General features: G+C 36.2%; 1 protein-coding gene across 3 annotated transcripts in view; it reads right to left on the bottom strand.

The window, feature by feature from the left end:
• LOC131690257 (uncharacterized) overlaps positions 1–16,387 on the bottom strand; it is a 113,969-nt gene that overhangs the window by 60,801 nt on the left and 36,781 nt on the right. For all 3 annotated transcript variants that reach the window (XM_058975883.1, XM_058975885.1, XM_058975884.1), the window contains exon 3: positions 6,585–6,728. In XM_058975883.1, coding sequence (XP_058831866.1) covers positions 6,585–6,728 — 144 coding nt within the window. The remainder of the gene's footprint in view (positions 1–6,584; positions 6,729–16,387) is intronic.

Here is a 16,387-nt window from a genome sequence, read left to right as displayed (position 1 = left end):
CTATCGTAGTCTAATTTAAATTTGATGATATTGCTTAAATTTTTTTGATGAATATGGATTATTGCTTATTTTCAGTTGTGAAGTAATGGAAACCAAATAACTTGTAACGTGACAGATCAAAAATTCAAAAAAAGTTTTGTGGACCACACCAACAGCATGCAAACAATGTCTATCCTGCATTTTTCTTACTACTTTGAGTCTACTTTTTGAAACTGTATTGTGAAAACTTTGAAGTTTTATTAATTTTTAAGAAAACACAGTTTATCTTATGTAACGTGACAGATTTTTTCTGCTGTAAAGCAATTCTATCAAGTTTGATTCAATTGCGTCAATATTAGTGACCATCTTTGATTCTGATGAAACCTTTTACGTTTCATGTATATGGGAGACTAAGTATTTTTCAATATTAAACAAACAATTTTTATTCAAGAGTAATATTTAAAAAGGGCGATGAGATGTTCAATGCACAACTACACTTCAATATATATTTTTCGAAAATCGCCATTTGTGCAGCAAAACTATATGATAGCGAGTTCTAGGGAATTAATTGTTCTGTGTGAATATTTTTTGGTGAAATTTTTCAAAAAGAAAGCAAAAAAATGTTGAAAATACAAATATATCGTTAAAAAAAATAATTAAAATACAATTACAGAAAAACAATATTTTTTTTTGTTAACGAAAGCCTATTGCACTATTAGGAAGTTACTAGTAAGAAAGTATTTTTAACTTCAAGTATTCTTCTAAATTTCTTAGTATTTGCCAGTCATGAATATAATTTTCTTATACAATATTAATACTAAATATAATTTCGAAGCAAAATGCTCTTAACAATTTTTTTTCGAAATATTTTGATTTGTTTCTTCAACCAAAATATCTAGTCGTGAAAATACGCCCTTATAATAAATTACTCACAAATACTAAACGCAAAAAACAAAACACGTTTAAAATTTAATTGCAAATAAAAAAACTTTAAAATATAATCACAGACTAACAGACATAACACTATGAGGTAATTCCTTCAAAAAATATCGATCCGCCAATTTTACTAGAACACTAGCTCCACCTTTTCTACATGGTCCCAACCACTCATTTGCAAAAGGGTTATCTCTCAGGCTCGGGAACAATTTTTCGCTAGTGCTCTATCCCCCCGTATACTTGCGCATATATCGGTGGCGCCATTATCTCAAATGCGGCCACAGTCCCAACTAAAAATATATTTAAAATGACCGTTAAAGCGGTCGAAGAATTGTTTTCGAGCGTTATGTCTGTTAGTCTGTGATATAATTGCATCGTAGAGAAAATAACAATAAAAAGTTTTAACATATTTCAATAATTCTTTTAATTTTGAATTTTCATTTAATTTTTTTTTCTTTAAATAATTTAGTTAAAGAATGTATTTCAAAATGAGTTTTCAATTCAAAATGCTCACGAAAAATTATCCTTCAAAATGCAGATGTTTTCAAGTTATTTTGGATTTTCTTTCGGCATAATGGGCCCTATTCTCACAGTCACGTCACTTAGTAACTAGAAGGAAATTCTCTTCTAGTCACTAGGTGACGTGACTGTAAGAATGTGTAATGTAAAACCAATGTGTTTTTCAAAATAAACATGAAATTTTCTCGTTATGCTCAGTTCCTAAATTAAGAATGATTTGTGTACGATTGTCTTGATATCCTTACTTCAATGAAAATGCAGAACTGTAACGTGACAGATTCTGGTTGTAACGTGACAGATCATTGAGAATACTCCATAAAATCGGAAACAAAGTTTTTCTTCAGGAAAACTATATTTCAAACTCTTCCTTGCTTTCTAAGCTTCAACTTAAAACTGTTTTCATGCAAATTTGGGGGCCAACGGAACAGACTTTTTATATTTAGTCGGGCAACCTCCAAACTAACTGCGAAAATTGTGTAACGTGACAGACGTATCAAAATGACAATAAAGTGAAAACGGATCATGATAGAAAAAAACTTTCTGTAGAAAAAATGTGCGGTTTAGTGACCTTAATAATGTGCAGTTGTGATAGAATATGGTTTTATTGTTTTTGCTGACTTATCTTATGAAATATGCGTAAAATTGTAACGTGACAGACAGAAGCCTTGAGCATATGACCATCGCCTCCATATTAAAACTTAAAAAAATGTTTGGGCATTCGGAAAATAATCGACGAAACAATAAGACCATACAAGCAACAAATTTCATACTTTTCGCATGTAAGTTAATTTATAATTGCTTTATCGTATTTATTGAGTAATATACAATGTCTCATAATGCAACTCTTCTTAATATAGTGAAGCGGTCTTTAAGGGGGTTCTCTATCCTCTAGGGACGCAGTTTTTTGGGGTTGAAAAGTATCTACCGAATAGATTTTGATTTTTTTTTTCAAATTTGAAGCTAAATGTTTAGATTTTTAAATTTTTATTTTGAAGAGCATTGGCTACCTTGAATCGTTTTTGATTACATTGATATTAAAATTGCTACAAAGTATGACTTTTGATAAAAGTTTTGATCCGATTTCAATATATATTTAGAAATATTCAGTAAATATACCGCTATGTTTTCATGTGACAATAAAGAAATATTTGTCTTATCTTTTTAAATTTTGTATTGATAAAATAACACCAGTATAAAGGTGTTGTCATTATTTTTCTTGCAAGTGATTTTACTGAGATGATGCTCTTAGTGAATTTGTAACTCTTACTTTTGCGAATAACTTTGCTGAAGAGATCAAGTATCTATCTTGAGTGCCAGCACTCATTTATTGTTCAATATTTTGCAGAGGGATTCTGATTAATCGGAATTTAATCGGAGATAATGAATTTTAAGTAGTAGATAATTAAAGTATCAATAATTCTAAAAATATTTTTTTTCAGTAAATGCCTGAAATTTATTTATTTATTTATTTCGTCCCCGGCATATACCGTACAATACAATTGTTAACGTCAATATTAAAAATTTTAATTGCTAACTTATAACTAGATTTAGTTGTGTGGAGGTCGTAAACTAGAGCAGTTTCGTTGAATTTGCTACAACATCTGTCCACCGGATTATTCTGACCATAAGCTGTACGATGTTTAGGAATCAACAAAGACGAACGATTCCTTATACCACGAGGAGGAATAAACAAATTAGTCCTAGAAAGAATGTCGGGACAGTCAACATTGTTCGATAACATATCGTAGATAAACATTCTTTGTAAGAAACTACGGCTAGACTCTAAATGTAGCAACATGCATCTGTTATTGTACGGCGGAAGACGGATAGAGTCGTTCCAAGGCAGTTTTCTGAGCAAATCGTACAAAGCTTCTCTGAGCACGCTCCAACCGATTACTTTGGCCGGCGTTATATGGCGTCCATACTTGTACAGCATACTCTAAGGTGCTCTGGACAAGTGCGCAGTATATTGATTTCAGCGCGTAGAAATTCACAAAATCAAACTGTGTTTCGTTTCAGTGTTGCAAAAGCTTTCGCCGTTGTTGTAGTGATGTGCTTGGTGAAACGAAGTTTTCTGTCGAACAACACTCCCAAGTCACGGATAGAATCCACCCTCTCGATGACACAGGTTTGAAGGGTATATTCGCAATACCTTACAATTGTCGAGCGCCCGAAACTTATCACCTTACATTTATCGACGTTAATCTGAATGCCGTTTAGTAAGCACCATTCTTCTATATTGTCTATATCATCTTGAAGCACAGCAGAGTCGTGTCCTGAGGCAATTGAGCGAAAGATCATCAGCGTAGAGTAGTTTTCCAGACTTGATGCGAGTGCAGACATCGATGAAGAATAAAAGAAAGATAAGTGGACCTAGGTGACTTCCTTGAGGCGCACCGGTTGGCGTTTGGAAGGTGCTTGAGTGCGTGGTACTGATTGTAACGAAAGCAGATCGCTCGGAGAGGTAGGAATGTAGCCATCTGGTTACCCATCCAGGAAATGCATAGTAAAGTAATTTTATGCATAGAGTTTATATAAAAAATCAGACAAACTTTGAAAGGTGTATGATTTATAAAAGAATGACCCGTATACAGGACTCTTTCTTTGTCGTCATTGCCCATTTTAAATACCCTGTCCCTCGTATTGTGCTACTCTGATGTTGAAATAACCAAATTTCAACATCAATTTTGACCTTTTTCGGAACACCGCTAAATCAAATGCTAATTGACTCCACAAACCCTATGCCAAATATGAGCTGATTCCGACAACTATACGCACCAAAAATATGAATTTTATCGCTGACGTAATTGCATGCATGACAGAATTTAACAAACCGTAGTTCACGAACTGACGAAATATAACCGTGTTCCGTTTACGAAATTTAACGTCATTAAAATTAAATTAAATCAAACTTAAAAGTAAGACATTTTTGATGCTCGTATATGTCAGGGTCAGGAGACGCAAATTTACACGATTTTTTCTAGTTGTATAGTTCACTCACAAGAGTTTTCAAGTTTCTAAAGTAATGCAATGATGACCCGATTTTATCAGCATCCGATTTTATCAGCCCCGATTTTGTTTACCCCCGATTTTATTAGGTTTTTACCCGATTTTGTCAGCCTTGTATAAAAAGTGATAGTTGGTAGTTTGATGGGCTCTAGCAGACGAACCAAGCTGATTTCGAGTCAATCCTTTCTTGAGCATATTTTTTTTATCTTAGAGATCCGAAATATGCAAAAACAAAAATTATGTGAAAAATATATGTCCCGATTTTATCAACGTCGCTATTTTATCAGCCTAAAATTCACCAAGGGGCTGATAAAAACGGGTCTTTACTGTATATATGAAAAATCGGAAACGAAAACTAAAAATTCAATAAAAAATCTCACAGTAACTCTGTATATCTCAAATTTTAAGGCCACTAGATTATTCTATACCAATCACTTTTGTTGAAGGCTATTCAACTTTAAAGGTCAACAGAATTTTTGCAAATCTCGTATTCTAAGCATGTGCGAGAAAGAGAGGCAATACATGAATTTAATGGGAATATTTTTTTTACTGAAAAGTCGAATTATTTTGCAGCCTTCGGCAATGTTGATTCTTACATTCTTTTTGATATTGGTATGCACAAGATGATCTTGAGATATTTTACTGAATTTTTGTTTGCATTTCCGATTTTTCATATATTCTCACATAAAAGCCTAAAAATTCTTCTGGCTAAACCAGAAGTAAGCGCTTAAGGCTCATATTTGGTATCCGACGATATCACATTTCAATTGAGCGGTATTCCGAAAAAAAGTAAATTTTGGTGCCGGTCTATTATTTTGAATAAGTGAAATCAGTAAATACAAAACATCCACAACACAATGCTAACTAAATACCTACCCACTACCCAATCCGTGGTACTTATGGGAGTGCAACTGAATCGGGTATTTCCATTAAGTAAGTGCCACATCAACGTTTACTTTCTAATATCTCAAGTTACAGTAAAGATGGTCGTGGTCCGCTATAGTTGGCTCTCAGGCCAAGTTCTCGTTTGGACTGGGACAGTTGTGTTAGAATGAATCACTGGTCTCCAATGTACGAATTACATCGTGCTTACGAAATGCAACGACTTAATAATGCATTTGTGTTGTGTGATCCCACGCTTGTTCTAATGTGAAGGCGTATCAAAACTGTGATTCATTGATATAATAATAAAATTTGCGCCGAACACTTGGAACGGAACGGTTCTAAACGAAACAAAAATGCAATAAAATTACCTGTTGAATTCCGAACCCCAGTACATTCGTACTTTAGTAACTTCGTTCAGTGACAAAAAATCGTTACTCATTGGGAATGCAATAACTAATTATAGTGCATTCCACAATCATTTAGTACCAACGCTTTTTAATGTAATTACCCTCAGAAATCGGAGCTCTATCTACACTGCTCTATATATGGTCGACATCATGCTATATTTTCTAGCACAATTAAAACTTGTAGCATCGTGCAAATTGTAGCCTCAAATACACCTTGATAGCACTGCCTGACCGCACTTTTCAATTCTGTTCCACATCCAATATGCTCACACATGTGACCAACAGATAAATTTGCCATCAACCGCCGACACACGGCCAAATAGCATAATTCTAGTCCCAGTATACCGCACTTAAACTCCCCGGCGTCCTTGCTTTGCAAGCATGAGGCAACTGCCCGGAGCGACCACGACTATGCCATCATCGCATTGGAAGCACAATTGCAGACACACACACAAATCCAGGCATTTGCACTATCACGCCACAAAAAGGTTCTCCTTCCTCTCACCCAGTTCAGTGGCGTTTTCTCGAAAAGCCTGCGGAAAAAGTCGTCGCCAAACGAAACAGGAACTATTTTTTTTTGCGAAAAATGCTATTTGGCTTGGTGCCAAATAGATGGTGAAATTCCCTCACCTATATCAAATCGGTTTGAGAAGGATATACACTCTAGATAGCATTAATTTGGTTGATGATTAGTTGCGCAAAATACCCAACTTCTAGCGGCATGTCAAAGTTCGTTTCTTGTTTCGTACTGGTAACAGAGGGAGAATTTCAGGATCAACGCTCATGCGTTTCTATCAGTTTTGTACCCAAATAGCAACGCGAAATGGGGGACAAGGTTGAATAACTTACGCTTGGCACATCCTCTTAGTATTCCGATCAGTACTAGATAGTCTTTTTCGCAGCTGCACGTGTTGGTAGAGGGATCACAGTACACGTGATGCAGTTTGGCGTGGCACGTGAACTCACATGGGGCTCCAACGTACATTCCTTTGGCTGCGAAACGAGAAGAAAAAATAGAGAAAATCAGAAATCGAATGCAGAAAAATCAATCATTCAAACTGAAAAGTGTTTCCCCCATTTACACTGGATGAATTTCATTTTGCGATGTTACGGCACGACCAATACAATGCAACGGATATGAATTTTATGGGGCTTACATATCCGTTTCCAAATGAGCTTCAATGGGTGGATTGGTTGGGACATTACACTGGCCAAACGCCAGTTTTTGAGTTTATTATGTTCAGTGTGTGTTACCCAACAATCATTGGAACACAATTTCAATCCCTGAAGAAACTCTATCTAGTTTTGGTTTCATAATCCGAGTGTATCAATCAAGCGACAACGACCAACGATGGTGGAATGTACCCCAAAGACTTTGCCATTCTTGCCTGGAAATTGTTGATCGATGGAAAGGGATGAAGCACACTCGCAGATAAGTGCACAAATTACAACTAATGACTGGATACTTCATTTTATATCAGGGTCCTTGATGAGGTGAGCTGGTATTGCGAATGGTACCGACAGTTTCCATCGGGAAAGTTAATTGACTACACAGGCCACCTGGAAGCCATTTTAAAGGGGCGGAAAACCTCTACATCTTATGAGCATTCTGCGTTCCTATGGCTTTTTATATGTTCTCGTTCAAGCAGCGAGACTAATTGGTTTTGAAGATGCCTGCCATTGTGCTTTTGCATTGTAAATTAAAGTTGTTTCCTGTGCTTGTCTTGTTCTTAGTTTTCATTTCAGACCGATCCCGATATTAAGTGTGTGCCATCAGTTGAAAACAATAAGAAGTTATTCGCGATTTAATGAATAAAAACCTGTTTTAATCCACCTAGTGGTGCCTTTCATGTCTCCAAATTATGTATGTGGAAATGTCTGTTGCTTAATGTTTGTATTTGTATTTGTATAAAAAAGTCCAACTGACAATTTGTCTAAACGAACTAAACTAAACTAAGTTAAACTAAACACAATTAAACTAGTGACAATACACGACGACGAAACTGCGAAGAATTCACGACGAAGTCGAAAATTTCAGCAAACTCGTTGAAGCGATGACTCATTGCTAAAATCGGACTATTGGCACACGGTGTATTTATTAGAACAATTTTATGCAAAAAAATTCAGCATCTCTGAAACTTCGAAATATGAAAGAATGGGCTTTCCCCTTTCATTTGAAACTAAGATCAAAATAATCCGTCGGGGGGTCCAGAGGAACTTTTTTTTAAGTTTTTTTTTTCGTAACAATATAGGTTTTACTACTGGAGATAATTCATATTTCTGTCTCTAGATGGTGCTTTATACATTCGAACAACACTAAAAGTGAGAATTTAATAGAAAATTTATTTGTCTACAAGTTTGTTGACCACTAAAACTTGATCTGAAATCATCCGGAAAAGTTGTTTAAGATTTTAACAAAGTTATATCTAAGATAGTTTCACACGAGGCCTAGTGGTTTGGAAATATGTTTTCTCGCACTTATTATATTACAAAAAAAATAATTGGGTTTAGTGGAATGAAAATATTAGACGGCATTCATTACGTTTACAATTCTAATTGATCTTCTGAAAATTAGGATATTTGACAGAGTCAGAAAACTTTTTGTGCTTTTGGATTGTAATCTTGCCCGATAGGTTCAAAGGGACTACCATTAATCGGAACGTATTGCTTGGTTACAAGGGTTTGCTTACATTTATATTTTGTTACACGGGTGTTTTAGAAAGGACCAAACGTTGTATAATTTAGGTTATGATCGCTTAAGTCAGCTATTAAAATTCCGTTCAAAACGAAATTTTGGGACACACCGTTTCTAATTTAACGCAAACCACAGTAGTAACTGTCCAAATTAGTGGTTAGTGTGAAATGATTTATACAAATTTTCTCCGCAAAGCATATTGTGGCAGTTGGATTTTACGGCCATTTCCTATCAATTATGCGAGATTTCGTTACTAAATTGAGCCTAGATTATGCGAAATGTATTACTTTGAAAACAAAATATGATTTGAGTACAACAATAACCTTATATACATGGAAGTCCTCGAATATATCAAAAAAAATTATCTTGATCCAAAAACTCAAAGTTTTTTGTTCACTGTTTGTCACATTGAGTTAATTTTGAAAACGGATAATCAGCGTTTTTAACCAAGCGTTGCAATGAAATCCGCGAAATATTGCAATGGTGCGTTAAAAGTTTCATTGAGTTTGTTCAAATATAATGGTTGAAGTTCAGGACAAGTCAATTTTATACGAAGATGCTAACAGAGTAGGAGATTCATGTAAGAATAGTTACCAGTCATCCCTGAGAACAATCGAAAAAATGAAAAAGAAGGCATACATAATTGAAAAGGCTGTTTCTGTGGGAGGAATCACTTACCATCATGAAAAAGAATATTAATATCATACTAGTTTGGTCAACACTTATCTAAAACTTCTCATCCTAAAAATATGAATGGTGCCTTGTATCAGGGAATTATAATTTTCAGCTAAAAGATGACTTTCCAAGCTCTCAAATTCCGCTGAATTCACTATTGAACCAAACACAACTATTTGGCAAATAAAAAAGTGCTTGTGAATTAACAAACCACTAGGTCTTCTGTGAAACTAACTTAGACTTAGAAATCGTTAAAATATTAAACTACTTTTCGGGATAATTTCAAAACGGTTTTTAGTTGGTAACAAAATTGTAGACAATTAAATAATCTATCAAATTCTCACTTTTAGTGTTGTTCGAATGTCTAAAGCACCATCTAGGGGCAGAAATATGAACTAATTCCATTGTAAAATCTATGTTTTCACGAAAAAATACTTCAAAAAAAAGTTACTCTAGACCCCCCGACGGATTATTTTGATGTTGGTTTCAAATGAAAGGGGAAAGCACATTCTTTCATATCCTGAAGTTTCAGAGATGCTGAATTTTTTTGCATAAAGTTGTTAAAAACGACACCGTGGGCAGCGTAGTTAGTGCTGCGCATTTCAGAATGCAGCAGGGCTCGTGGGCGAAGAGAACGGGTAGGCGCGTAGAGGCTGATTTACGCTAGTAGCTCCGGATCATCATATTCAGCCAGCAGAATCTTTGACACGAAAGTAGCCTGCGCTGCATGTCTCCGATGCAGTATTAAGTCCTAAAAGACGACAACGGTCCTCGTACGGTGGCAGGTTTAACGGATCGTTCCACGGCAATCCACGTAACGCATATCGTATGAATTTACGCTGGACTGCTTCGATCCTAAGGCTCCACGTTGCTTGATAGGGGCACCAAACGACGTTTGCAAATTCCAACTGCGAGCACACCAATGAGCAATAAAGAGCCTTGAAACACAGAGGATCCCGAAATTCACTGGAAATTTTGAAAATAAATTCCAGTAATCGATTGGCTTTGTCGATGGACGCAAAGACGTGATGAGTATACGTTAGCTTTTCATCAAGAATGACTCCTAGATCCTTCACGTGGTCAACGCGTTGCAGCTGAGTTCCTGCGATGTTATAGTTGAAGGTAAGCATATTTCTCGTTCGAAAATAGCTGATGACAAAACATTTTGCAACACTAAGGACCATCATGTTTCTGAGCACTGCCGAATCTCTCGGAAGTGATTTTGTGTTCCTCCCATAGTTTGCAGGATTTTGCAGTGAAATGTAATATATTTGATAGCAAATCGAGGTTAATCGCTCGGTAGGTCGTTCCTCCTGTTGTGTTATGTGTTGGTAGGCAAAAGTATCGTTGGAATAGTGTAATTTGACGTAGTGATTTTATCGTCACATCACAATTATTTTACTATGTATGTGCGCGAGCTACCAAAAAAATATTCCCACTTAGCATCGACAGCGCCGTCTGAACTTGACTAGTTGATGCAACGATTTCACTGATTCCCAGTTAAACTCATTCCGGAACCGGTTCGGATATCTGAATGGAGTCAGTACCCGGTCAAAAAAAAAATGCGGACTAAGATCGTCAGGCGATTTTAATAGTTTAACGTTTGACTCAACTCGCCTGTTCTAATTGCCCCTATGAACAAATGCTATTTGCGAATGCGATTTAAAGGCAATTTCAATACTTAGACGACAAATTTTCTGGCGCCTGCAATGGACTTGGTTGTTTTTGCATTTTTCAAACATGGCGGTTAGTGTTATCCACATTATTCATATTATTTATCTTATTAATTCAATAATTTTTTTTATTGTTTTATTCATGTTAATTGTTTCATTTGTTTTAATCATTTTATTAAATTGTTAGTTTTTCCCAGTTCATATATTGTTCAGTTTCTTCATTTTATTAATTCGGTTTAGTCAGTTCTTTTAGTTATTGGATGACAGTTAGTTAGCTTGAAACAATTTAGTTCACTCTCTTAATTTCATAACTTTTTTAATATTGTCTGATTTTCATTTGAGCTAATTTGATTTGTTTTATTAATTTGATTTATATGGATCATTCTATCCATTTTATGAATAACTTTTTTGTTTCATAATTGTTTTGATTTTTGGTTTGTTTTGTTACTGTTTTTTTTAATTTATTCAGTTTATTATACGTGTTATACGTGCAGGACTCGAGGCTGTGCTTGTCTCACATATAGTTGCTTGCCAGCTTTGCGTGCGTTTGGCAAATTAATGAATAATACAACAGTTATATGTATGAGAGGTGTCTCATCCCACTGATGGGTGGATTAAATCGGTTTTATGTATACATGTGTGTATATATGTGTATGTGTTTATGTGTGTATATGTACATATAAATGTTCAAAAAATTGTTGCATTATACACGGGATTGTTTTGTAGTGTACATATATAATCTATTAATGTGAAAAACTGATACTTCTGGATAGAAGTCAGATCTTTCTCCAATTACAGCTCCTTGGAGATCTCCAATGGAACAACTTACACAAGTCCAATAGGCAGTGACACCAGACTAGGAGAAACGGAAGCGCTGAGGAAAACACGGAGTCTATCGGTTCTTTTTTATTATTTCCCCTTTTCTTTCTTAAATAAGCAGGAATTCAAGAAATGTGGATGAGAGTTAAAGGAGACATAAATGGAAGATATGAATGAAGGTAGAAAACTGAAAAAATGGTAAGTTCTAGTACACATGTGTTATGTTATATATATATACAAATTGAACCATTATAATAAATACGCGTCGATTTCCTGCTTAAATGGAAATGAAAGTTTTACTGTAATGTTACAATCCAATTGATACAAACATTACAGTAAGGCGGGGCTAGTTGATGGAACGATGACCTCGGAACATGTCTGGCACTGTACACGAAATGGGTCATCGGAAAGTCAATTGAGCTAACACCTTCCTAAATCCGTGAACCAAGTTATTTGCATGAATGTTTAAATACATGCAAACATCTTTTTTCTGTAAATCACTACCAGCTAGTGGGAGATAGGAAGGTTAACACACACACACACACACACACACACACACACACACACACACACTAAGGACCATCATGTTTCTTACACACCAGCTATAAAAGGTGTCGATAAGAAGCTGTAGCTCACGGCAATCGGCTTCATTTCGTATAACAAGAAAAAAATTTAAGTCGTCGGCAAAAAACTGCATCATTCACGAACAGTGAAAAAAGCGGTGGACCCAGCGTACTACCTTGAAGAACTCTGGAAGTGTTGATAAAGGATTCTGAAGCAATATCGCCAATTTGAACAACGACTTCGCGGTGTACAAGGTAGGATCGAAGTAGAACAGAGAATGGGCAAAAATCGAAAACGAAAAAAGCAGATTTTCCCCACCGTGTGTTAGATCTTCATAAAAATCAATCAGCTGTACTGTAACAACATTCTACATAAGCTGATTGATTTTTATAAAGATCTAACACACGGTGGGGAAAAACTACTTTTTTCGTTTTCGATTTTTGTCCATTCTCTGTCCAACCTTAATCAGTATTAGTTCAATTGTGTCTTCTTGGGTGTGTGAGGGGGATGAAAAAGTTATAACCCAGAGCCACCATCCCCAGCTTACTTTGATATGCCTGATAGGTGAAGGCTATTGGAATGAGAGAGTTATGGATCTGTAGGAGGTGGGATGGTGTGGTAGTCTCAGAGCGAGGAGGGGGTGATGGAGAGGGATCTGAGAGGAGTTAGATGGGAGTGGGATGTGTTGAGAGGATGGTTGTGCAACGCCCTTGTTAAAATCCAGAATACCTATTTAAGTAAAAGAAATGGCTTGGATTAGGTCGACAATTTTCAGAGTAGTGCCTTTTTATATAAGAGTCAAAAAATAAGTATTGGGATGGTACAGTTATATGGGTAATTTCTACGTGACCGCACTAACCAACATGTAACTCCGGAACCGAATCAGTAACCGAAAGTCAGATCGGGATGAAATTCAATAGTAGTCAATTGAAGCATTGCATCAAATATTGCAAATTTTGATGATGGTGAAAATCGGTTAAGAATTCTCTGAGGTGTGAAATTATTTCTGAACATTGGCAAGTTCTCCGGGACATCAAGACCATCCTAGGTGGCCAATGTGATCAAAGCGACTACGAACCTGCAATTCAAAAGTAAATTAGCGCCCGTTTTAATAGGTTTTCTATCATCTAGATGTCAAGGTGGTACCAGTTTATATAGGGATTTACTGTATGATCGCTTTCGGATGTCAGATCAGAATTAGATTCAATAGCAACTAATGCCTTTCATTACTTAGAAGATGTGATGATGATGTAGGGAACCCACCATCAGTGCAAGGGCTACGTCAGTGGCTGCAGTTACTTTTATCAGTAAAGCTAAATGTTGCTAGCAACTGACTTTCAATTTATAGCTGTATGAAGGGCCAAAAAGGGTTGTATCCATAAGCAGAAGTTCTTATGTGCACTCCACAGGGACAAAGAATCTCCTTCCAACAATAAAATCCAGTCGTTTGAATAGCAGCATTTGCAAAACTCGTTAAGACACTACCTGATGGTTTGTGAGAAGAGCGCGTCTAACTTACCGTGCCGTGACAGATTGAAATATTTACAATAATTACGTAATTCCAAAAAATTGGGAAGTCAGGGCAGACATTATTATTTTGTGACTAGAGACAGGCGATCCACGTACCCTAATCCATGACACAGTTTGTATGATACCCAGATGCACCCTCCCTGCCCAAATAATTAAATAAATAAATATCATGGAATAATGCATATAACGAATATGATAGGGGAGACCGGGGCTGGTTGGCCGAATTTTTCTTTCGGAATTTCTGTACTCATTCTGGTTAGACTTTTTGAAAATCGTTTTGCGCTGTCATGAAGATACGACCCTTGAGCACATATGTAATTTTTTTCATTCATGAAAAAAATCAGGGAAAAATTTATTAGCAAAGAAATGCGGAAAGAAAAATCGGCCAACCAACCCCAATGCTGAGGTTTCTGACTTTCAATCATTCTGATCTCTTATATCAATTTGGTAATAATTTTAAATTATTTTTATTACTTATTTGTCATGTATATTCTTCCTTATAATCATCAATATTAGCATAACATCAAATTTTGCTTTGAAAAAGGTTGGCATTTCACAAATATCAACGTGAACATTACTCTACACTAAATTTACAACTCGGCCAACTACCCCAATGTATATTTTCGAGAACAATCACGATTTACACAAACAAATATAAGTTTACACTGGTAACCGTTATACCATTTTGTTGGGTTTTGAATACCCTTTCCAACAGTACAAAGTTATTGGAAATCGGATGTAAATTGATTCGCGTTACACATATTATTTTTCAGAAACAGAAATTTACTCACCAGTGCCGAAAAAAGAACAAACGTGCTCCTGTACAAACGACACCACCAAAACACCTGAAATTATGTCGGTACATTGGTGACCTAATACCCCACAAAAATCACTATAGATGTCGCTACTGTGCATAATAGCCTTCTTATAAAAGGCACTCGGCCAACCTGCCCCTTCGGCCAACCAACCCCGGTCACCCCTACACATAGTCCAAATAATTATAGTAAAAGGTAATGAAATACTCGAAAGGAATAAAATATAATTTATAAATTAATAAAAATTTATATATTGCAAATATAACGCCCTATAAAATCAGGATTAATCCCCAGTCCGACCTTAACGCCTGAAATCTACATCCAACTTCTACACTGTAATATATTCAAAGCGGGTCCTACGAACTCTTCTTTCGGTCACTCATATTCTGCTTTTTAATAGAGCTGAAATGTTATTAAGACGGTGTCTACAATGTACATAATAATGTCATATAACAATAAATAAAAAATATAATGCAGGTAATAAATAATTTATTTTAATAAGTAATAAGTAAGTGAAGTGTAAATGAAACAAATATCGCACATATAATTCAAATAGTATAGTAATATGACATTCAGCAATGAAGACCTTGACAGCAATTTCATCTTAATCGCGGCAAATAATGTTCCGTGCTTTCCATCCGTTGGATTTCCATCACTCGTCTCTAATGCAGTGGTTCTAGAAGCGTACTTACTCTTAAAAAACTCATTTAATCCCGGCCCTGATGGCATTCCATCGATAGTTTTGGAAAATTGTGCAACTAACGTCGCGTTCCCATTGGCAGCTATATTCAACCGTTCGCTATCTACGGGAACATTCCCAGAAATCTGGAAAAAGTCGTTTCATCTCTAACTATCGCGGCATTTTTTTTCGAGAGTTGTCCTACTGGAGCTGTAGAGCTAGGTTCTCGGAAGGGCTCCCCGTCAGAATCACATACTACAATTTGCAGACGAGACAGGCAATGTCACCCACTAAAACACTGCTTTAGGCCAATAGGGATCTTTAGGGGTGTGCGGGTTAAGGCATATTCTGATGCAGATTAGTACCGTGAGTTAATATCTCAGTCCTTTTTCAATTTTTTGGCCCGAAACTATTGAAAAAAACATTTTTTAGTTTGTTTCCTTTTAGGACAATAACACATCCAAACCCATGCGAATTGCACGACTCTATAGGTTGCCTTATCAGATCTACCATAGTTTGCAGATGAAACTTGGGATGGCAGGTTGCTAGCGGATTGACAAAGTACCAGATAATGCTGTGTGGGGTGCTGTCCCGGTTAACAATGAGGCGAACGAGATATTTGCAGATAAGTCATTTAGTAGGACAACTGTCAGTTTGCTGGTTGAGTTTAATTTGGTTTTTTTAAATTTAAAAATCATAAAGGAATAATTAAGGTTTAAGAATGATATGAGTGTACTCGTAAGGACACCCGCTACCAATACATATGAAAAACTGGCACAATTTTTCCAAATTAAAGATCCCTATTGTAGCGGGCCGTGATTCTGAATGTGATATTCATTGTACGGTTCAGGTATGTGCGGGGGTAGGGACTCGCGATCGCGTGTATCATCGCGAAGGGCTCGAACATTTGTACGTTAACGTGCTCGATCGCGTGTGCGTTTGTATGTCGCGTGTGCGTTTGTATGTCGCGTGCGCGTTTGTATGTCGCGTGTGCTAACGTGTATGAACTTCACGTGTATACATTCTATTTCATAACCGTGTGCCTTTCGCATATTCGCGTGTGTTCTAGAATGATCGCGCGCGGACCGTAAACCTGATACTTAATTTTGATTTTTGGTGCACGGTTCAGATTCCAGAAGAAAGTGGATTCTTACATATCATTAGAATTCCCATTCATGTCGCCGTAGAACGCGTGGTCTAAT

The sequence above is a fragment of the Topomyia yanbarensis genome, chromosome 3 (assembly GCF_030247195.1).
Source record: "Topomyia yanbarensis strain Yona2022 chromosome 3, ASM3024719v1, whole genome shotgun sequence".
Lineage (NCBI taxonomy): Eukaryota > Metazoa > Arthropoda > Insecta > Diptera > Culicidae > Topomyia > Topomyia yanbarensis.
Note: the sequence above shows the minus strand (reverse complement) of the source record. Positions and strands in the feature narration are given on the sequence as shown.